General features: G+C 47.0%; 1 protein-coding gene across 1 annotated transcript; it reads left to right on the forward strand.

Annotated features, from left to right (window-relative positions):
* The first annotated feature begins 1,204 nt into the window (after positions 1-1,204).
* RPL15 (ribosomal protein L15) lies at positions 1,205-21,437 on the forward strand. The gene is made up of 3 exons (XM_077268906.1): positions 1,205-1,421; positions 1,730-1,866; positions 21,084-21,437. The coding sequence occupies exons 1-3, from the start codon at positions 1,205-1,207 to the stop codon at positions 21,387-21,389; spliced, it is 660 nt and encodes a 219-aa protein (XP_077125021.1). The 3' UTR covers positions 21,390-21,437.
* The last annotated feature ends 2,525 nt before the right edge of the window (positions 21,438-23,962 follow it).

Below are 23,962 nucleotides of genomic sequence, written 5' to 3' on the forward strand. Positions count from 1 at the left end.
GATCCGCAGCAAAAACCGCAAAGTGTGCACGAAGCCTTAGAGGTCGGACCACAAGTTCCAGCATTTCCTAAGCCAAGTGTGGACACACCAGTGCTGCTGCACAGAGGTAATTAGGGGCCGCTTCCACCTCAGAGCAGGCGGAATAGTGTGCTATGATGGGGTATTGGGCTGCAGGCGGCCCTATAGTGCTGTATGGCCAGGGTCACCTGCTCAGTATTTGGTCAGTAGGTCACATATTATTTTCTGGTTAGCCATAAAGGTATCACTCCTAGAATACTTCTGTCATCATTGGGCAGAAAAGTATTCACATCCACATCAGTATTTGTAATCCCAACCCAGGAGTGGGCGATAAATCCAGAAGTGGTGACGTTTCTATTCTACTATTCCTCTCCTGGTTTTGGTTTACAAATACTGAGGTAAAATACTGAGCACATACTGAGGTGTGAACATGGCCTCACACAGAGGCCTCTGCTGCCCGCTCCCAGCTCAGCCAGCATCGTACAGATCGGTAATAATAAAGACTACAGTTCCCATGAGTCTTTGCCAACAAAACAGGAAGCGTTCATCCTCTCGGCGATGTCATAAGGGATTCTGGGTAATCTCGTCCTTCCTTTCCGGCTGCCGAGCCATCAGGTAATGGACGCTTCCTCTCACACGCCGAGATGTGTATTCTGAATCCGCGTTCATCCGCCCCGTTATACGGCGCTCGGTCCCATCTGCGGGGGCTTCTCGCCGTCCTCCCCGTGCTGCGCCCCGGCACCGCTCTTGTGCGCGGCTCCTCGGCCATGTTACGGGTCTTTAGCCCCTGTGTTGGCGGCCGCTCCATGGAGGCCTCTGCGCCCGGGACGGTTGTACGACCGCCTGCAGATATCGGTGTGTGGTGTCTGCGGCAGCAGGGTATACCGCCCGGGCCTCCTGACGGCCATGCGGCTGCACTTTACGGCTCAGACATGTTGTACCATAGATCATGCACGGAGCTGTAAAAGTATTGGGGGCCTGGAATGGGGATCTATGCATTATTAGTGGGAATGGGGGATCTCTGCAGTATTGGGGGGGATCCATGCATTATTAGTGGGAATGGGGGATCTCTGAAGTATTGGGGGGGATCTATGCATTATTAGTGGGGATCCCTGCAGTGTTGGGGCCTGGAATGGAAGGGGGGATCCATGAAATATTGTGGGTGTCTGGGATTGTCCCTGTTTCCATGTGCGGGGTCCTAAATCCCTGTGTTCTCCCTCAGTTTGCCAGCATGGGTGCCTACAAGTACATGCAGGAGCTATGGAGGAAGAAGCAGTCCGATGTGATGAGGTTCCTCCTGCGTGTCCGCTGCTGGCAGTATCGCCAACTGTCCTCCCTCCACCGCGCTCCACGTCCCACCCGCCCAGACAAGGCACGTAGACTGGGGTACAAGGCCAAGCAAGGTGAGTGGTTGGTGTAGGAAAGCACTATCCTGTCTGGGGGCACCAGTAATTTGGGTACCAGCACTGCGCCCCTTCAGCTTCTGGTGGCCTAAGGCAAATGAGTCTGGCGTTCTGGTTGATAAGATGACATCCACCATAAAGAGTGAAATCCTGAGGCCGAGGGCTGTGGTGCCTGTGTCCGGGGACTTGGGATCACACCTGAAGGCTTGCATTTTTTCAGTGATGGCTACTGATAGTTGTGTGAATTTTATATTGTCTTTCTGAGCTCTTCCTAATATTTTTATCCATTTATGTTTTTACACTTCTAGGTTACGTTATCTACCGCATCAGAGTTCGCCGTGGTGGCCGCAAACGCCCAGTGCCCAAGGGTGCAACCTATGGCAAGCCAGTGCACCATGGTGTAAACCAGATCAAGTTTGCTCGCAGCCTGCAATCCGTCGCTGAGGTATGAAGCCGTGAGATATCGAACGTTACCTTGTAAGATGTACTGACAGTTTACATTAGCTTTTTATGTGTCGTGCTTTAGGTTAGTAGTTGTAGCTGAAGACTCTGCTTAAAGGGGTTGTCCAGCCTTTGATTGCAGACTTGTGAATCCTCACAGCACACGCACGACACACTGTGAGAATTCTCCGGGAGCGGGCTAACTTGTCATATTTCATGCATTTATCAAACCCATAAAAAAGGCCTGGAAACAACCAAGTGTTAAACGAATATAAAAAGTCTCAATTGGAGATGAACGAACCCAAGCTGTAAACTTCTTGGTTCTCACCAGACACGGTGCTGACTCCGAACACTGACTTCTGGAAGTTCATTTCAGTAAGGGAGTCGTCTGGACAGACATTTCCCAGCTCCATAGTTCAGGTCCCCACTGTTTTCAGTGGGATTCGGATACAGTTGTGGTATTTGAACCCAACTCTGGACTCGCGTTCGATCGGCTATCCGAACTTCCACGGGTCTGCTCATCCCCTAGTCACGATTATTATTGAAAAAGGATCAAATAAAGGTTTAAAGACAATTAAAATGAATCCACACAAAGGAAAAAAAAGTAGAATAACCAGCAATTCTATAAATGTATAAACCCGAAACAAAGGTAATTGGTCCATGTATAAAAATCTACCACAATTTAGCAGCTGTAAATGAAGAGAAAAAACTAGTATGTTAAGATCAGAAGTAGACAGATATGTAAATACAAAGTCAAGATCTTAAAGGGGGTTTCCACTACTTGGGCAATCTTTTTCCCCAAGTAAATTGATGATACTTGTACTTGCCCCCGTTGTGGACAGTGGTGTCTGCACTGGCTCTCCCGAGATGTGCGTGAAATTGTCATGTGATCCCTGCAGCCTGGCTTCAGTCTCCACTCCTGTGTATGTAAAGGCCCCGTCTCACTAAGCGATTTACCAACGATCACGACCAGCGATACGACCTGGCCGTGATCGTTGGTAAGTCGCTGTGTGGTCGCTGGGGAGCTGTCACACAGACAGCTCTCTCCAGCGACCAACGATCAGGGGAACGACTTCGGCATCGTTGAAACTGTCTTCAACGATGCCGAAGTCCCCCTGCAGCACCCGGGTAACCAGGGTAAACATCGGGTTACTAAGCGCAGGGCCGCGCTTAGTAACCCGATGTTTACCCTGGTTACCAAAAAAAACAAACAGTACATACTCGCCTTTCGGTGTCCAGGTCCCTTGCCGTCTGCTTCCTGCTCTAACTGAGATCCGGCCGTACAGCGAGAGCAGAGCGCAGCGGTGACGTCACTGCTGTGCTCTCACTTCTCACTTTCCGGCCGGCAGTCAGTGAGAGCAGGAAGCAGACGGCAAGGGACCTGACGGACATCAGAAGGCGAGTATGTATTGTTTGTTTTTTTTTTTTTACATTTACGCTGGTAACCAGGGTAAACATCGGGTTACTAAGCGCGGCCCTGCGCTTAGTAACCCGATGTTTACCCTGGTTACCAGTGAAGACATCGCTGGATCGGTGTCACACACACCGATTCAGCGATGTCAGCAGGGCCTCAACGACCAAAAAAAGGTCCAGGCCATTCCGACACGACCAGCGATCTCGCAGCAGGGGCCTGATCGCTGGTACGTGTCACACATAGCGAGATCGCTATGGAGGTCGCTGTTGCGTCACAAAACTAGTGACTCAGCAGCGATCTCGCTAGCGATCTCGCTATGTGAGACGGGGCCTTAACTTACATCCGGAGGAATTGAGGCCTGCTGCTTCTCTTTTTCTGGATTCTTTGATATATCTGTAGGATATGAGTGCAGCCAGCGCTGATTGGCTGCTGGCATTTCGGTACGTAGTCAAGTGAGCCCCAGGCGAGCCAGTGAGGACCCTGTTATTTTATTGGGGAGGATATAAAGATGCAGAAGGGCTTGTCATAGTAGTGTACAACTTCGTTAATGATTGTCCAGAAAACAAAGTGAACACAACTTTACATATATGGCACTAACCAAAATAAGGGATCAGAGTGTACATCTGAATTTTTCTATGGTTGCTTAGTGATGAATAAAGGCCCCGTCTCACTTAGCGATTTACCAACGATCACGACCAGCGATATGACCTGGCCGTGATCGTTGGTAAGTCGCTGTGTGGTCGCTGGGGAGCTGTCACACAGACAGCTCTCTCCAGCGACCAACGATCAGGGGAACGACTTCGGCATCGTTGAAACTGTCTTCAACGATGCCGAAGTCCCCCTGCAGCACCCGGGTAACCAGGGTAAACATCGGGTTACTAAGCGCAGGGCCGCGCTTAGTAACCCGATGTTTACCCTGGTTACCAAAAAAAACAAACAGTACATACTCGCCTTTCGGTGTCCAGGTCCCTTGCCGTCTGCTTCCTGCTCTGACTGAGCAGCCGTACAGCGAGAGCGCAGCGGTGACGTCACTGCTGTGCTCTCACTTCTCACTGTACGGCCGGCAGTCAGTGAGAGCAGGAAGCAGACGGCAAGGGACCTGACGGACATCAGAAGGCGAGTATGTACTGTTTTTTTTTTTTTTTACATTTACGCTGGTAACCAGGGTAAACATCGGGTTACTAAGCGCGGCCCTGCGCTTAGTAACCCGATGTTTACCCTGGTTACCAGTGAAGACATCGCTGGATCGGTGTCACACACACCGATTCAGCGATGTCAGCGGGGCCTCAACGACCAAAAAAAGGTCCAGGCCATTCCGACACGACCAGCGATCTCGCAGCAGGGGCCTGATCGCTGGTACGTGTCACACATAGCGAGATCGCTATGGAGGTCGCTGTTGCGTCACAAAACTTGTGACTCAGCAGCGATCTCGCTAGCGATCTCGCTATGTGAGACGGGGCCTTAAGATCTTAGTATATCTGTCTGTATCTATGGTTTGATACCTTTGGCCTTTGATTTTTATTTACAGCTGCTATATTGTGTTACACATATTTATACATTCCAATTACCTTTGATTTTTTTTTTCTATATGTGCTCAGATCTATCTAGAGATGATATATAATTATAATATATGCCTTCACTTAATCAAGACCAGCGATTTTTTTTTTTTTTTTTTTTTTTTTTAATTTTTTTATTTATTTATTTATTTATTTATTTATTTATTTTTTCCCCTCACTGGCCTTAGAGTGTGCTTGATGGTGTCATGCCTCTCCATGAATCTGGAGTGTCTAACCAGGGGCTTCTTCCAGTCTAATTGCTCATTTAGGTGACTGACAAATGCAGCTAGTCATGATTTAGACGAGCTGTGGTCTCGTATCCTTGTTCCACTGCACCTCCACCCATTTTGGTGCTAAAAGAAAATGGTATGAAAACGCCAAGTTGCAAAAATTCAGCTACAAAGATGAGCCAAAATTTAGCAAATTTTGAATAACGCTTTATACCAAAATTCTGGTGGACTGCTTTGAACTAGGGCCATAGGGTTTCTGATTTTTGCACCTTTTGTTGTGTTGTGGGTCTTTTTTTTTTCTTTTTTTTTTTTTTAATAGATGTAGTCAATTTGTAATACAATTAGGTATTTATATTATTTGAACTATTTGGTCAATAATTTAAACATGCAGTTGGCTAAAAAAATGTCCCTAGTGGTGGAAAATCCCTTTAAATCGATCTTGGTGATTTTACATGGTCATGGGTCTAACGGTACTGTACAAGGATCTTTAAACTCACCACAGAACATGGATACGTTCTCTAACTATATATTATGTACGTTGTCTGTGCTGAATGTCAGGAAACAGAATCTGGTGTACACACTAAGGGACCATTAGTATCAGCAAGGTAGAGCAATGCTTTTGCTTTGGATAGCTACAACTGTGGGATCTGTTAAAGGGAACCTATTAGCAGGTTTTTGCTTTGAAACCAGCCGTGTCAGGTTGGCGCCGTTGTACGGATTAAAATGATACCTTGGTTGATGAAATCCGTCATGTGGTTCTTATGTGTAATCTTTATTTTCATTTAATGATATTATCATTCCTCGGGGGGTCTTCATGTGGTGCTCTTAAGGTACCGTCACACTAAGCGACGCTGCAGCGATAGCGACAACGATGCCGATCGCTGCAGCGTCGCTGTTTGATCGCTGGAGAGCTGTCACACAGACCGCTCTCCAGCGACCAACGATGCCGAGGTCCCTGGGTAACCAGGGTAAACATCGGGTTGCTAAGCGCAGGGCCGCGCTTAGTAACCCGATGTTTACCCTGGTTACCAGAGTAAAATGTAAAAAAAACAAACAGTACATACTTACATGCGTCCCCCGGCGTCCGCTTCCTGCAATGACTGAGCGCCGGCAGTAGCAGGGCACAGCGGTGACGTCACCGCTGTGCTGTGGTTTCACTTTCACTTTGCGGCGCTCAGTCAGTGTGGGAAGCGGACGCCGGGGGACGCATGTGAGTATGTGCTGTTTGTTTTTTTTACATTTTACGCTGGTAACCAGGGTAAACATCGGGTTACTAAGCGCGGCCCTGCGCTTAGTAACCCGATATTTACCCTGGTTACCAGTGTAAAACATCGCTGGTATCGTTGCTTTTGCTGTCAAACACAACGATACACGGCGATCGGACGACCAAATAAAGTTCTGAACTTTATTCAGCGACCAGCGACATCACAGCAGGATCCTGATCGCTGCTGCGTGTCAAACTAAACGATATCGCTAGCCAGGACGCTGCAACGTCACGGATCGCTAGCAATATCGTTTAGTGTGACGGTACCTTTAGGTATTCATCCCGATAGCTTATGACAGGTCATGAATCCCTCAGTGACCTGCCCCTTATTTTACATTCTGAATAGATGTTGAAAAATAATAAGATGTTAGTACGACTGGGTCGGTGCCATCAATCTTTGTCCTAGAAGTGTGCACTAGCTTTCTACGTCACATTTCAGTTACAATTTTGCAGTCAGTAAAGGGATAAATTCAGGGCTGTGGAGTCGCTAAGCCAAACCCCTGACTCTGCGATTTCTGACCTCGCAGAAGTGCCTCACTACTGAGCATGTACATAAAGTGCAGTACAGAACAGACATTTATAGGACATTTCATAACTTCCCAAATAATGAAATTATGTACAGCTCATGCTGCATTGTACTACTGATCCCAATTTATTATATATTTTGAAGAGTTGGTCCATTCTATACCGACTCCACCATAATGGACACGGAGCCCACCACAGCCCTGGGGTAATCTGGTACTTTTAAGGTATTTCACAACATGTCTTCTTCAGGCAGCCATGTCAGTTTTTCCAGCAAGAATCTTTTTTTTTTTTCTTTCTTTTTTTTGTGTAATTTTCTTCATGCTTTTTCCATGGTTTTTAACCATTGACTTCTTTGTCTTCTGTACTGGTGTTTTTTTTTTTTTTGTTTTAACATTGTTTAGCTCCATTTAACAATGAAAAAACAGCTAGCTGTTTGGATGCCAATGAGCACTCAAAAAGATGCCCGAGGGCCTTTTCAGCCTTTCCATTCACTTGTACTGTAAAGTAGAGTTTTCAGGGCAGAAAACTCCTGAAAAATGGTTTTGACTTTTTAACCGCTTGGCATCTTTGAACACCTGAAGCAGTTATGGCCCTCAGCAAGACTTTTTTTTTTTTTTTTTTTTTGCATAGAAACGAATATTCGTTCTCCAGAGCACTCTGTCTCAAAAACACCTTTCAAACCTCAAGTCAGATCATTAATGCACTAGCAGGATGGAGACCCCCATGGTAAATGTGGGGGCAGCACAGGTGCAAAATACTGATGAAAACAGCCACTCACAAACCTACCAATTCATGGAGGGGGTGATTGCCTAGCCCCCGCTTTGATGTGGGCTCTGTCAGTGAGCCCACCTCAGAGCCGGGACATGTCAGCTGTTTTGAACAGCTAACATGTGCCCGCAATAGATGCGGGTTGAATCGCGATCCAGCTGCACCTATTAACTAGTTAAATGCCGCTGTCTAACTCTGACAGCGGCATTTAACAAGCGCATCTGGCCAGAAATGCGCGCACCAGTGACCCACGTCACATGATCGGGGGCCATTGGTGCGTCGGCATGAAAACCAGAGGTCTCCTTGAGACCTCTATGGTTTTTGATGCTGGATTGCTGTGGGCTCCACCATGTGGTCGGCACTCATGGCAAGTCTGCAATTCAGCTACCTAGAGGTGATCTGACCATCCCCTCTATGTAGCAGAGCTGATCAAGTTGTGCCAGCTTCTAGTCTCCTATTGAGACTATTGAAGCATGCTAAAAGTAAAAAAAAAAAGTTTTAAAAAATAAACATACACATATTTGGCATCGCAACGTTCAGTCCAATCCATCAATATAAATCTCGAGACTTTCCGAGCACGCTCGGGTGTCCTCCGAGTATTTGTAAGTGCTCGGAGATTTAGTTTTCAGCGCCGCAGCTGAATGATTTACATCTGTTAGCCTGCATAAGTACATGTTTGGGTTGCCTGGTTGCTAGGGAATCCCCACATGTAATCAAGCTGTCTAACAGATGCAAATCATTCAGCTGCTGCAAGGAAAACTAAATCTGAGCACTAAAAAAAATACTCAGAGGACACCCGAGCGTGCTCGAGAAATCTCAAGTAACGAGTATATTCGTTCATGTTATCATTAAAAACGTCAGCTCGACACACAAACAATAAGCCCTCACCCAACCTCAGATCACGAAAAATGGAAACGTTATGGGTCTCGGAAAATGGCACTTTTTTTTTTTTTTTTTTTTTTTTTTTAAAGGGAACCTGTCACCCCCAAAATCGATGGTGAGGTAAGCTCACCGTCATCAGGGGCTTATCTACAGCATTCTGTAATGCTGTAGATAAGCCCCCGATGTTACCTGAAAGAGGTTGATTATACTCACCCAGGGGCGTTCCCGCTGCGGTCCGGTCCGATAGGCGTCTCAGGTCCGCTCCGGCGCCTCCCATCTTCATTCCATGACGTTCTCTCCTGGTCTTCACGCCGCGGCTCCAACGCAGGTGTACTTTGTCTGCCCTGTTGAGGGCAGAGCAAAGTACTGCAGTGCGCAGGCGCCGAGCCTCTGACCTTTCCAGCGCCTGCGCACTGCAGTACTTTGTTCTGCCCTCAACAGGGCAGACAAAGTACGCCTGCGCCGGAGCGTGAAGACCAGGAGAGGACGTCATGGAATGAAGATGGGAGGCGCTATACCGGACCTGAGACCCATCGGAGCGGGACCGCCCCTGGGTGAGTATAATCTAACGTCTTTTTCTCCTTTCAGGTAACATCGGGGGCTTATCTACAGCATTACAGAATGCTGTAGATAAGCCCCTGATGATGGTGAGCTTACCTCACCATCAATTTTGGGGTTGACAGGTTCACTTTAACCCCTTCCCGACATCTGACGTAATAGTACGTCAGATGTCGGGTCCCCTGCTTTGATGTGCGCTCCGGCGGTGAGCGCACATCAAAGTCGCGACATGTCAGCTGTTTTTTACAGTGGACATGTGCGCGCAATAGCGGCGGGTGAAATCGCGATCACCCGCCGCTATTAACTAGTTAAATGCCGCTGTCAAACGCAGACAGCGGCATTTAACTACCGCATCCGGCCGTGCGGCCGGATATGAGCGCATCGCCGACCCCCGTCACATGATCGGGGGTCGGCGATGCTTGTACATTGTAACCATAGAGGTCCTGGAGACCTCTATGGTTACTGATCGCCGGTGGCTGTGAGCGCCACCCTGTGGTCGGCGCTCACAGCACACCTGCATTTCTGCTGTGTAGCAGCGATCTTATGATCGCTGCTGCATAGCAGAGCCGATCGCGTTGTGCCTGCTTCTAGCCTCCCATGGAGGCTATAGAAGCATGGCAAAAGTAAAAAAAAATGTGAAAAAAATAAAAAAAATATAAAAGTTTAAATCACCCCCCTTTCGCCCCAATCAAAATAAATCAATAAAAAAAAAACCCAACCTACACATATTTGGTATCGCCGCGTTCAGAATCGCCCGATCTATCAATAAAAAAAAAAGCATTAACCTGATCGCTAAACGGCGTAATGAGAAAAAAAATCGAAACGCCAGATTTACGTTTTTTTGGTCGCCACGACATTGCATTAAAATGCAATAACGGGCGATCAAAAGAACGTATCTGCACCAAAATGGTATCATTAAAAATGCCAGCTCGGCACGCAAAAAAGAAGCCCTCACCTGACCCCAGATCACGAAAAATGGAGACGCTACGAGTATCGGAAAATGGCGCAATTTTGTTTTGTTTTGTTTTTTGCAAAGTTTGGAATTTTTTTTCACCACTTAGGTGAAAAATAACCTAGTCATGTTAGGTGTCTATGAACTCGTACTGACCTGGAGAATCATAATGGCAGGTCAGTTTTAGCATTTAGTGAACCTAGCAAAATAGGCAAGCAAAAAACAAGTGTGGGATTGCACTTTTTTTGCAATTTCACTGCACTTGGAATTTTTTTCCCGTTTTCTAGTACACGACATGGTAAAACCAATGATGTCGTTCAAAAGTACAACTCGTCCCGCAAAAAATAAGCCCTCACATGGCCAAATTGACGGAAAAATAAAAAAGTTATGGCTCTGGGAAGGAGGGGAGCGAAAAACGAAAACGGAAAAAGCTCCGGGGGTGAAGGGGTTAAGCAAACTTTGGAATTTTCTTTCACCACTTAAGGTACCTTCACACGAAGCGACGCTGCAGCGATAGCGACAACGATGCCGATCGCTGCAGCGTCGCTGTTTGATCGCTGGGGAGCTGTCACACTGACCGCTCTCCAGCGACCAACGATGCCCAGGTCCCCGGGTAACCAGGGTAAACATCGGGTTGCTAAGCGCAGGGCCGCGCTTAGTAACCCGATGTTTACCCTGGTTACCAGCGTAAAAGTAAAAAAAACAAACAGTACATGCTCACCTGCGCGTCCCCCAGCGTCTGCTTCCTGACACTGACTGAGCTCCAGTAAGTGTCAGGAAGCAGACGCTGGGGGACGCGCAGGTGAGCATGTACTGTTTGTTTTTTTTACTTTTACGCTGGTAACCAGGGTAAACATCGGGTTACTAAGCGCGGCCCTGCGCTTGGTAACCCGATGTTTACCCTGGTTACCAGTGTAAAACATCGCTGGTATCGCTGCTTTTGCTTTCAAACACAACGATACACGGTGATCGGACGACCAAATAAAGTTCTGGACTTTATTCAGCGACCAGCGACATCACAGCAGGATCCTGATCGCTGCTGCGTGTCAAACTAAACGATATCGCTAGCGAGGACGCTGCAACGTCACGGATCGCTAGCGATATCGTTACAAAGTCGTTTCGTGTGAAGGTACCTTTAGATAAAAAAGAACCTAGGCATGTTTGGTGTCTATGAACTTGTAATGACCTGGAGAATCATAGTGGCAGGTCAGGTTTAACATTTAATGACCCTAGCAAAAAGCCAAACAAAAAAAACAAGTGTGGGATTGCACTTTTTTGCAACTTCACCACACTTGGAATTGGTTTCTGTTACACTACATGGTAAAACCAATGGCATCGCTCAAAAGTACAATTTGTCCCTCAAAAAATAAGCCCTCACATGGCCATTTTGACGGAAAATAGCCGGATTACTTACGGTAATGCTCTTTTAATGAGTCCATGACAGCACCCACTGGAGAGATGGGGATCCGCCCCAAGGAACAGGAAACCTACAGAGACATAAAAGGGGGCGGTCCCCCTCTCCTCCTCAGTTTAATTTCAGAGTACCCGGAGGACCGCCAGTGTTAGTCAACCATCACAATGTATTATCAGAATATAAACTTCATAGAAGTAATTACATTGGCTTTTATTAGGGAGGGATGTGACTGGGTGCTGTCATGGACTCATTAAAAGAGCATTACCGTAAGTAATCCGGCTATTTACCCTTCGCCATGACAGCACCCACTGGAGAGATTTCCAGAGACCAACACCTAGGGGGGACCACCGTGCTGAGGATAGTCCTGCCAAAGTGTAGGTCAGAGTCGGAAGACAGGTCAAGCCTGTAGTGATTATAGAAAGTGGAAGGAGCCAACCAAGTTGCAGCCTTACATATATCCTCGATTGGCACGTTCCCTTTTTCGGCCCAGGAAGAAGCCATGGCTCTGGTGGAATGTGCTTTGATACCCTCCGGAGGTTCTTCATTTTTCATGGAATAGGCCAACCGGATAGCGTCTCTTATCCACCTGGATAATGTTGCTCTTGTGACTCCATATCCTTTCTTTTTGCCCTGGAAGGATATGAACAGAGCCCTACTTTGCCTCCAACTACTAGTTTTCTCAATATATTGCAAAACTACTCTCCTGACGTCTAGAGTATGGAATTTTTGTTCTTCAGGAGTAGAGGGGTCTTTAAAGAAAGTAGGAAGATGTATCTCTTGTGACCTGTGGAACGTCCCTGCTACCTTAGGAAGGCATAAGGGGTCCGGTTTTAAGATTAGTCTGTCATGAAATGTGAGAAGGTAAGGTTGATCTATCGACAAGGCCTGAATGTCGCTGACTCTTCTAGCCGATGTTAAGGCTACTAAGAAGGCTGTTTTTAACGACAAGTGTTTTAAAGATGCTGTGTCTATAGGCTCAAACGGAGATTCTGTTAGAGAGTCTAAGACTAGATTTAGATCCCAAGGAGCTACCCTAGGTATGTGGACAGGAGTAACTCGTTCACAGGCCGTGATGAAGCAAGATACCCATTTATTACCAGCAATATTATGGCCATAGAGGGCACCCAGAGCGGACACCTGGACCTTTAGTGTGTTAACTGACAGACCTAACTCTCTCCCTTTCTGTAGAAATTCTAGTATAGATTTTATTGGGACTTCAGAGGGGTTTGAACTAGTATGGAACTGTAGAAACTTCTTCCATACTTTGGTGTAAATTTTTGTTGTAGATGGTTTCCTGCTAAGCAGGAGTGTATTAATTAGGCCTTTTGAAAACCCCCTGGAATTTAATATCTGCCTTTCAAATTCCAGGCCGTCAGGTGGAGGCTGTCCACCTAAGGGTGGAAGAAAGGTCCCTGAGAGAGAAGGTTTGGGATTGAGGGAAGGACCCAAGGATCCGTCACCGACATTAACCGCAGGCACGAGAACCATGGTCTCTTGGGCCAGAATGGCGCTATCAGTATTATCCTGGCCTGCTCTTCCCTGATCTTCCGTATTACTTGTGGAAGCAGAATTATCGGAGGGAAAGCGTACGCTAGCTTGAATTGCCAGGGTGTTTGAAGAGCATCTAGAATGTCCGGGTGATCTGCACGGGACCGAGATGCGAATTTCTGGACTTGTTTGTTTTGTTTTGTAGCGAACAGGTCTATTTGGGGCTTGCCCCATAACAATGTTATCTTGTGGAAAATGTGAGGATTGAGACACCATTCTCCTTGATGAAGAGTGTGTCGACTTAGAAAGTCCGCTTGTTGATTGTCCTCTCCTTTGATGTGGACTGCCGAGAGGGACAACAGATGCTTTTCGGCCAGGATTAAGGTACTGTTTGCGGAAGACATTAGAGCGTCTGATCTTGTGCCGCCTTGTTTGTTTAAATACGCCACTGTCGTAGTGTTGTCTGAACAGATTCTGACGTGGCTTCCTCGTAGCTGTGGGAGAAATTGACGCAGTGCATAGTTTACCGCATTCAATTCTTTTAGGTTTGATGAATATAAATCCTCATTCTTATCCCAGATTCCCTGGCAGAATCTATCTCCCATGTGTGCGCCCCACCCGTGGGGACTAGCGTCCGTAGTTATCGTGTGGGATGGAGATATTACCCAAGGGACACCCCCCGCTAGGTTGTCTTTATCTAGCCACCATTCTAAGGAGGATAAGACTTTCTCGGATAAAGTTATTTTCGATTCAAGGTGCCCCAGAAATTTTCTCTGTTCCCGAAGTATCTGATGTTGTAATGTTCGGGTATGAAGTTGTGCCCACTGAACGGCTGGAGTACAGGAGGAGAGGGATCCTAGCAAGGACATTCCTGCTCTCAGGGACATTTGATGTTTGTGAATGGCCGCCACTACTTTACCCTCTACAAGAAATATTTTTTCTTGGGGAAGTAGACATTTTTGCTTTATGGAATCTAGATTAAACCCCAAAAATGTCTGAAGAGAGAGTGGGATGAGTCTGGATTTTTTATAGTTGACGATCCAGCCCAGGCTTTCTAAGGACGAGACGGTGTCAGCTAATCGTTCCGCACACTGAAGGGACGAATTTCCTACAACTAAAAAATCATCTAAGTAGGGAATGATTAATGTGTCTCTCTGGCGAAGGTAGGCCATTACTTCTAACATTACCTTCGTGAAGATCCTGGGTGCCGTGGAGAGACCGAAGGGCATGGCTGTATACTGGAAATGATGAATCTCCCCCTCCAGAGTTACTGCCACTCTTAAGTATTTTTGATACCTACTATGGATAGGGAGATGGTAGTAGGCATCTTTTAAATCAATGCCGCCCATTCTACAATTTGGGAAAAGGAGCTTAATGGCCGATCTAATAGACTCCATTTTAAACGTATAATTTTTAATAAACGTATTGAGTTTTTTAAGATTTATAATTGTTCGAAATGAACCATCGGGTTTAGGGATTAAAAATAACGGAGAGTAGAACCCTTTACCCTCTTGTCCCTTTGGCACCCTAACTAAAACATTTTTAACAATAAGACTTCTAATTTCCAGTTCAAGGGCCTTCTGTTGCACTGGTGAGGAAAGGGCTGTTAAAATAAAGGAATCATGGGGAACTTGGAGGAATTCTATTTTCATTCCTTCCTTAATAATATTTAGCACCCAGGAACTTGACGTGATTTTTCGCCATTGGGGAAAGAAAAATTTTAACCTACCCCCTACTGGGGTGTCTGGTGTTTCAGAATTTATTGTCTCTACGGAAGGGGGGGCCTTTAAACATAGTGCCACCCTGTTTTCCCTCTCTTGTGGCCCATCGTGACGATCTTTCAGTTTGTGTTCTTTTCCCGAACGGCCTCTTCCTAAAGGTCTTCCTATAGAAAGGAATTGAGGGGTCAGGGAAGGCTTTTTTCCTCTCTTTTGCTTTTTTGAGGATCTCGTCTAATGCGTTCCCAAACAAAAACTCACCCTCACACGGAATAGCACAGATCTTAGCCTTTGACTGCGTATCCCCCTTCCAGCTCTTCATCCATAACGCACGTCTGGCATTATTAATCAGACCGGCTGATCTTGCTGCAAGGCGAAGAGAGTCAGCTGAAGCATCGGCCATGAATGCTGCTGCACCTCTAATTAGTGGTATCGCATCCTGCAATTTTTGTCTGGAGACCCCCTGTTCGATCTGTTGATCCAGCTGATCAATCCAAACAAGCATGGATCTAGCAGTGCACGTACTGGCAATTGATGGTTTAAATATGCCCGTGGAAGCCTCCCATGATCGTTTTAGTGACGATTCTGCCTTCCGATCTAGAGGATCAGAAAGTAGGCCCGCATCCTCGACTGGTAGAGCTGACTGTTTTGAGGTGGAGGCGACTGCAGCGTTCACCTTAGGGATTTTAGTCCATGAAATTAACTCCTCATCATTAAAGGGGTACTTCCTTTTGGAGGCTGACGGGAGAAAACCTCTCTGGTCCTGTTTCTCCCACTCCCTCTTTATCAGTGCCTTAACCGCAGGAATTTCTGGGAATGCTCTTCTCTTCCTCTCTGCCAACCCTGCAAACATGTCTTGTGCAGTTTGGTCGTCTTTTGCATCCTCACAACCTATAGTATTCCTGATGGATTTTACTAGGTTGTCCACCCCATCAAGGGGAAAACAAGCTCGACCCTCAATGTCGGAATGAGTTGAGGAAGAGGATGATGCCTGCGAGGAGTCTGAGTGGATAACGCCTTCCTCCTCGGACTCAGAGCTGGATATAGCCTTTTCTTTCCCGGATTTTTTAGGGGGGGTACTGGCTTGTGAGATGGCCTGTAATTCCTCTCTAATTATGGCCCGTATATCTGTGACCGACATAGATGGACTCTGCATTGTTTCCGCCATACATTGATTGCAGAGCTTTTTGGGGTGGGAATCTGGGAGAGGCTCGTCACATAATGCACACTGTTTGTGCTTAGATTTCTGTCTCTTTTTGGCCTGGGAGAAGAAGACATTTGTGGAAAAGGGTGTCAGCTTTATAGGCAGAGGGGAAATTACACTCACCCAGTGAAGCTGTACGGTACCGAAATAGGAGGCTGCGACTTTATGGATCTTGAATCCTTGGTCTCACTCCTGTGGCTGGCATCTGAGGACCTTCTGCTGGCTGGCTCACCTGCTGGGTCCACTGTTTTGCCTGGGGACGACATGTTGCATCGCCTGTGCGTTTGCAACTTCCCCCTTTTTATAGGTCAAGATCCGGTCAGTAAACTTTTTTTTTTTTTTTTTTTTTTTCACAGCGGTGTACTGCACATGCGCGAAACCGCGCTTTCCCCCACCGCTGTGTGAGTGACCCGGAAGTGTTCCTCTACCTCCGGGTCATTCTGGGGATTCTTACACCGCTCCACGCATGTGCGGCCGCCATCTTATCCCGGCCTGCGCTATGGAGCGGTGTACCGGCTGCAGCTGTGCCGCAGATCCCGGACCCTTTACCTGCTGGTCCGCGTCTGGAGCCTCTTCAAGGCCGCACCTCTGCAGCGTTGCTTTGTGGGATCGGCGGCGTCTCCCCCGGACTCAGCCATCCCATATGCCGGACAGACGAGGGGGGAGCCGTCTAACGGAGTCTCCCCCGACGCTGCATCTGGACTGCATCCCCTGCCGTTCCCGCAGAAACCGCACAGGCGGATGCTCCTAGCCCAGGTATGATCTTCTGTAGTCTTCTCAGAGATCCTGTCCCCTGGGAACAGGAAACCTAAACTGAGGAGGAGAGGGGGACCGCCCCCTTTTATGTCTCTGTAGGTTTCCTGTTCCTTGGGGCGGATCCCTATCTCTCCAGTGGGTGCTGTCATGGCGAAGGGTAAAATAAGTTATGCCTCTGGAAAGAAGGGGAGCAAAAAATGAAAACTCCAAACCGAAAAAGGCTCTGGGGGTGAAGTGGTTAAAATGATACCTTGGTTGATGTTTAATCTTTGCAATTTTCAGTAAATGATATGCTTGTGCTTTGGGTCGGCCTGTGGGGGGGGTCTTCAACTGTGTGGCTTCTGACAGGTGACTGATCCCTCATTGGCCTGCCACCTAGTTAACATAATGAATAATATATTTATCTTGGGAGGGGGGTGAACCTTCTGCGGGCAGGCGGTGGCACCTACATCATGATTGCATATGTACTGCATGTATAGTTAATATTTATATAGCACCATTAATTCCATGGTGCTGTACATGAGACAGGGTTACATAAAAATACAAATATCACTTACAGTAAACAAAATAACAATGACAGACTGGTACAGAGGGAAGAGAACCCTGCCCTTGCAGGCTTACATTCTACAGGATTATGGGGAAGGAGACAGTAGGTCGAGGGTTGCAGTAGCTCCGATGGTGTTGAGGTGGCCGTGAGGTCATTACAGATTGTAAGCTTTCTTGAAGAGGTGGGTTTGCAGGTTTCTTTTGTAGGATCCAAATGTGGTGGATAACCGCACGTGGTGGGGCACAGAATTCTAGAGGATGGGGGATATTCGGGAGAAGTCTTGGAGGCAATTGGGTGAGGAGCGAATAAGCATGGAGGAGTGGAGCTCTTAGGAGGACTGTAGATTACGTGAGGGAAGAGATTTGTTCGGAAATATATGAAGGGGAAAGGCCAGTGTTTAAACTGGATACGCTGGAAAATTGGGAGCCAGTGAAGGGATTTGCAAAGAGGGGAAGCAGGAGTGTAACGAGGAGAGAGATTAGTCATGCAGCAGAGTTACGGATGGACTGGAGGGGTGCGAGAGAGTTAAAAGGTAGGCCACAGAGGAGGATGTTGCAGTAGTCGAGGCGGGAGATGATTAGGGCATGCACAAGCATTTTGGTAGAGTGAGGGTTGAGGAAAGGATGGAGGCAACAGGAGGTGGTGAGAGCTTGGATGTGCGGTTTGAAGGACAGGGCAGAGTCAAGGGTTACTCCGAGGCAGCGGATTTCAGGGACAGGGGAAAGTATGATTTCATTTATTTTGATAGATCAGGTAGGGAAGATATGCGAGATGGAGGAAAGATAATTCAAATTTGTCCACGTTGAGCTTGAGGAGGAGGAGGAGAGGGAGGATATGGCTGATAGACACTCTGGGATTCTGGAGAGCAGAGAGGTGACATCTGGGCCAGAGGGGTAGATCTGAGTGTCATCAGCATATAGATGGTACTGGAAGCCATAAGACTGGGTTGTCCCAGGCCAAGTGTATAGATTTAGAAGAGTAAGGGTCCTAGGACAGAGCCTTTGAGGGACACCAACAGAGGGGGCGAGATGAAGAGGTAGTATAGGAGTAGGAAATGCTAAATTTGCAATTGGTAAGGTATGAGGAGATCCAAGATAGGGCAAGGTCTTTGACACCAAAGGAAGACGGGATCTGTAGTAGGAGGCAGTGGTCAACTGTCGAAGTCTCAGAGGACCGGTGTAGGAGTATAGAGAATTGTCTGTTCGCTTTGGCTGTAAGTAGTTAGTAATTTTGTTCAGGGCAGTCTCAGTGGAATGATGGGGACGGAAGGCAGATTGTAGTTTGTTGAAGAGAGTTAGATGCAAAGTGAGAGGAAAGTTCAGGATGGACGTGCTGCTCAAGGATTCTGAAAGCAAATGGGAGCACAAATATGGGGCGATAGCTGGACATTGTGTTCGGGTCAAGGGATGGCTTTTTGAGGATAGGTGTGATTGTGGCATGTTTGAAAGCAGAGGGGTACCAGAAGTTAGTGATAGGTTGAAGAGATGGACTAGGGATGGGATTAGTGTAGTGGTTGGGATGGGGGCAAGCGCACAAGTAGTGGGGTGTGATTTGGAGAGATGAGCAAGCTCCCCTTCAGTGATTTTTGGAGCGGGAAGTTATGGGGTTAGGGCATTGGTCTGGTATACAAAGGGGTTGTTGTGGCTTGTCAACAAAGACTTGTCTTGTTTGGTCTAAACTTAGTTTTGAAATGTGTGGCAGTCCTTGGCAGAGATTAGGGAACTCTGAGGGGGCAGTGGTGGGCGGGGGAGGGAGTTAAGTGTTGAACAACTGCTTGGGGTTGTGGGATAAAGAAGATAGGAGGGATGTGAAATAGGCCTGTTTAGCAGAGGTGAGAGCTGATTTGAATGCGAGCGTTGCTTGTTTGAGTGCAGTGAAATCATCTTGCGAATGTGTTTTCTTCCAACGCCTTTCTGCAATTCTGGATACTTGCCGAAGCTTTTTAGTGATGTTATTGTGCCAGGGTTGTCTATTGATTCGTCGCACTCTGCTCTGCATCACGGGCGACCGAGTCGATGGCAGATGCAAGAGTGGCATTATAGAAACTAGTGTCTGTGTTGTGGAGTGAGGATATGGATGCCAGTGGTAGGATAGTCAGCGCGTGTGGGTGTCAAGGTGTGCGAGGTTTCTGCGGGGGTGTGCATGTTGCTGGACATGGGTGACAGGTGAGGTGTACAGGGATGAGAAAGTGAGTAGATGGTGGACAGCTAAAGGGAGAGGGGAGGTTGTGAAGTTAGATAGGGAGCAGAGACGTGAAGTGAAGACCAGGTCTAATGTTTGTCCGTCTGTGTGGGTGGCTGAGGAGGACCACTGAGTAAGTCCAAAAGATGAAGTAAGGGACTGGAGTTTAGAGGCTGCTGACTGGTGGGTGTCAGTGGGGATGTTTAAGTCACCCCCATGATGATAGTGAGAATGTCAGCAGACAAAGTGAAGAAGCCAGGTGGAGAATTGGTCAATAAAGGCAGTGGTCTGGCCCGGAGGTCGGTATATGACGGCCATTTGGAGGTTGTAGTGGGGAGTAGATGTGGACTTCAAAAGAGGGGAGGATAAGAGAGGGTAGAGGTGGGATTGGGTTAAAGGTACAGTTGGAAGAAAGGAGGCGGCCCACTCCACCATGTCTGTTGCCAGGATGAGGAATGTGGGTGAAGTGGAACCTGCTGTAACATAGTGCAGCAGGGGAGGCTGTGTCAGAGGGTGTCAGCCATGTTTCATTGATGCCCAGAAAGGATAGATTATGAGAGGTAAAGAGGTCGTGAATCACTGAGTTTATTGCAGACGGAGCGGGCATTCCATAATGATTCAGAGAGAGGGAGCAGGTTGGTGGGCGTCAAGGGCACAGATTTGAGGTGGGCAAGATTTCGGGAGTTTATATTGGGTTGGGAGCGATAGGAGGGGGTAATGGGAGGTATGAGCTGTTGGTGTCCAGGATTGGAAGATATGTTGCCAGCAGTGAGAAGAAGCCGAGAGACAGAGCAGGTGGGAGATGGAGAGTGGGTGGCTTGTTTTGTGTTTAATTAGGAGAGATCTGAGATTGAAAAGCAGGTCAGCGGAGAGGGTCAGGTGGGGGGAGCAAGAGGGATGGGGAGATTACTTGGCTCGAGGGTGCTGGGGTTTGGGGATAGTGAAGGAGAGTAAAGAGTAATGGAGCCAAAACTGTTAGAACGTATGACAGTATGATGAGTAAGTGTGGAAGAAAGAGAAAAGTTTAGTATATTTAATTACAGTAGTTGTACCTTCTGTTCACTTCTGGCTCATTTCTGGCATATATCGGCTTTATCCTTTTAGAGCCATCCTTAGACAGACCACGGGTAATTTGTTTGTTCTCCTGATGGTCCTAAAAAATTGTTTGAAAATGACACAGCAGCTATTGGTGATCCGACAGCTCTTACTGCGCCACGGAGGCGCCATCTTACTAGAGAAAAATTTCCTCCAAGATGATGCCGCCAGTCTTATCATATTCCTAAACCTGTGGAAATTGTACTTACCATTTTATATAGAATTCTGTATTTACTGGTAAAATAAACCAGTTTATTTTCAATACAACACTTCTGCACTGATGTGTGGGCGCTGCTAGGGTCTGCAGTCCGAGTACTGTAACTTGAGGCAGCGTTAGCTGTGGGAATGCGGGCACTGTCAATTGGGGATAGTACTCAAAGTGCAAATTAAGTCCTTACCCACACCAAGGGTGCAAGGTGTCCTCTCATTTGCAAATAAGTCACTGACTAAGCCCCTGAATTGTATAGTACTGGTATGATTATAGGGGAAAAGTCCCTTATGTAATGTTTAGTCATTAATGTGTTCTGGGGATGACATTCCTTTTGTTTATTTTAGATCAGTGTGCTCCATAATCCACTAAAATATATATGAATTGAGTGTAGGAGGTTTGTGCCTAGTGTGTGAATCAAATTGCACAGCAGAAATGTGACTTTCTCTGGTTCCTTGTAGGAGCGTGCTGGCCGTCATTGTGGAGGACTGAGGGTTCTAAACTCCTACTGGGTTGGTGAAGACTCCACCTACAAGTTCTTTGAGGTCATCCTCATAGACACCTTCCACAAGGCAATCAGACGTAATCCAGACACCCAATGGATCACAAAGGCTGTGCACAAGCACAGAGAGATGCGTGGCCTGACATCAGCTGGCAAGAAGAGCCGTGGTCTTGGAAAGGGCCACAAGTTCCATCTCACCATTGGTGGTTCTCGTCATGCTGCCTGGAAAAGACGCAACACTCTTCAGCTTCACCGTTACCGCTGATTGGGATAGTACTTGTAAATTTGACAAAAATAAATTTGTTTGGACAAATATTAGTTTCTCTTAATGTCTTAACATCAAAAGTAGTTGAAAGTTATTTAAAGTTCTGTAATATGGAACTTTAAAGTGGTTTTCCCCATGAACAAAGTGCATTTTAATTAATAGATCTTGGCATAAAAATAAGTTCTACAATTGGATTTGTTATATGTTCCTGTGCTGAGATATTCTAAATGTGCCCCCTGTGTAATGAATGTGTCTGTCTGAACATCACAGCTACTGGCCAGGGGAAGACACGAGTATACTGACAGAATGGGACCACTGCTGATTCTGTGAGGTAAAACATTTAAAAACAAGCAGAAAAGCTTCACCTTAGGACACAAATACGATCCATTTTTGGTCAGTATTTAGAAGCCAAGATTGGAAGGAAAAGTATAATACAAACACGTGCAACACTTTTACGTTTTTTACCCATATCTGGTTTTGGCTTGCAAACACTAATGTAAAAAAACTGAACATGTGGATGTGGCTTTGGAGAAAAGTCCGCTGTGATCCCATAATGTCATCTTTTGTGTCCTCCATTGCCCAAGAGCTGTGGTACGATCAGACCAGGTTCCTGCATGGAACTTTTGTTTTATTCCAAGATCTGTTGATTAAAATGTACTTTGGTGATCCAACCAATTTAAAGTTAACTGTACCTAACCTTTAACAATCTCAACATACCCAGACCTACAAGTTATGGGTGGTTTTGTGATCACATAAAGCAAGAGAAGTAAATGTATATTCAAGCTGCAAGCCTTCATCAGTGACCACCTATTCTCGGGATAATTTGCTCATGTGTTGGAGTCTTATCACTTGTACCTTGGCAAGAACATTTATTCCCGTTAGGGCTCATACGCATCTGCGAGGAAAACAGACCCAAGTGCAATCTGTTTTTTGTTTGTTTTTTTTAAGTTGGAACACCAGAAAAAAAAAAATTGCAGCATGCTGCGATTTGTCCTCTTCTCTGACAAGCCTCTGCAATGCAAGTCAAATGGTGCAAGAAAAATCGCATGCCACTCATACCATACGAATGCCATCCAATTTTTACATAACGGTCCTTTGGAAAGGACAGAATAGATGTACAGTCAGGCACATATATTAGTCCTTATGTAGCTTACTGTACATGTTCTACTTTTCTGGAAAAAAAAAATGATGTGGCGTCCACATGCATTAACTAGCGTCAGGAAAGCTGGGAGCAGATGTTTACAGCCTGAGAAGGAGATAATGTCAATGGAGCTTCCCAGGCTATTATCAGCTTACAGCTGTATACTAAGTTTTTATTGATTATTAAAATGAAGGACCCACCACAAAAAAGGAGGTGGGGTTCCCCTAAAATTAGAGACCAGCAAAGGCTAGTCAGACAACTGCAGGCTGATATTTATAGCCTTGGAAGGGGCCATGGATACTGGGCCCCCTCCCAGATTAAAAACAAGCTCAGCCCCCCCCCACCCCAGAAAAAAGCACAACCGTAAGATGAGCCAATTATGGCACTTATCCTCGCTCTTCCCACTTGCCTAGGTGTGGTAAGTGGGGTGATAGTTGTGAGGTTGATGTCACCTTTGTATTGTCAGGTGACATCAAGCCCAGAAGTAATGGAGAGGCGTCTATAAGATGCCCCCATTACTAACCCCATAGTGATGGGGGAGGGGGTCCCATTTTAATAACCAGGAAAGGCTAAGTAAACAGCTGTGAGCTGACATTAATGGCATGGGAAGCTCCATGGGTATTACACCCCCCCCCCCCAAACTATACACATCTGCCCCAGCTGTCTGCTTTCCCTCTGCTGGTTAATAAAATGTCAGGGAAGTCCACTCCATTTTTTTTTTTTTCAGAAAATTTAGTTTAATGTTACTGACATCTTTATCCTATGTGTATATATCCTATTTTGTCAGGCCACTCTGATTTTGCTGTATGGCAGAGGAATTCCCAGCTTTTCCCATCGCCACGACAGCACCCTTACAGGAGAGAGGGGATCCGCCCACCATCTGGACAGGAACCTACAGGATTTAAAGGGGCGGTCCCCCTCACCACTCCAGTTTGGGTTCCTGTCCGGATGGCGGGAGCCTGCAGGAAGATTCTCTTGCCCGGGTCCACCATGCCTCTGCGCGGTTTCCCTGAGAACGGCAGAATCGGGGACTCTGGAAGCAGCGTCGGGGGTGTTCTTTTTCAGACCCCTCCTCGTCTGGTCGTGGGGTACGCGTTCCCAGGGGCCGGGCACGCCGCCCTGGGTCGTGTGAATGCCGCAGCGCTGTCTGTAAGCGCGCGGCGCCGGCTCAGCGTCCTTCATACAGAGGACCCGGAAGTGGAAGGTAGGACTTCCGGGGTATGCTGGGGGAGGAAGTGCGGCTGCCGGTATTTAGCAGCGGTGACTGCAGGAGAATGTGCGGCAGTTATGACTTCGGTTGCGGATACAGAGCACCTTCAGGTGGAGGTGCCTGATCAGCGTAAGAAGAGTGACAGCAGCCGCTCCAGGAGCAGCAGCAGCGTGGTACGGGGGCAGGAGCAGGCAGGTGCCTCAACGTCACGTATGGATTCCC

The sequence above is a fragment of the Ranitomeya variabilis genome, chromosome 6, assembly GCF_051348905.1.
Source record: "Ranitomeya variabilis isolate aRanVar5 chromosome 6, aRanVar5.hap1, whole genome shotgun sequence".
Classification (NCBI taxonomy): Eukaryota; Metazoa; Chordata; class Amphibia; order Anura; family Dendrobatidae; genus Ranitomeya; species Ranitomeya variabilis.

Excerpts from the sequence above, each read along its gene's own strand:
- RPL15 (XM_077268906.1), top strand. The coding sequence starts at position 1,205 with ATGTGCGGGGTCCTAAATCCCTGTGTTCTCCCTCAGTTTGCCAGCATG. Across the intron at positions 1,422-1,729 it reads GGGGTACAAGGCCAAGCAAG|GTTACGTTATCTACCGCATC; the intron begins GTGAGTGGTTGG and ends TTACACTTCTAG. Across the intron at positions 1,867-21,083 it reads GCCTGCAATCCGTCGCTGAG|GAGCGTGCTGGCCGTCATTG; the intron begins GTATGAAGCCGT and ends GGTTCCTTGTAG.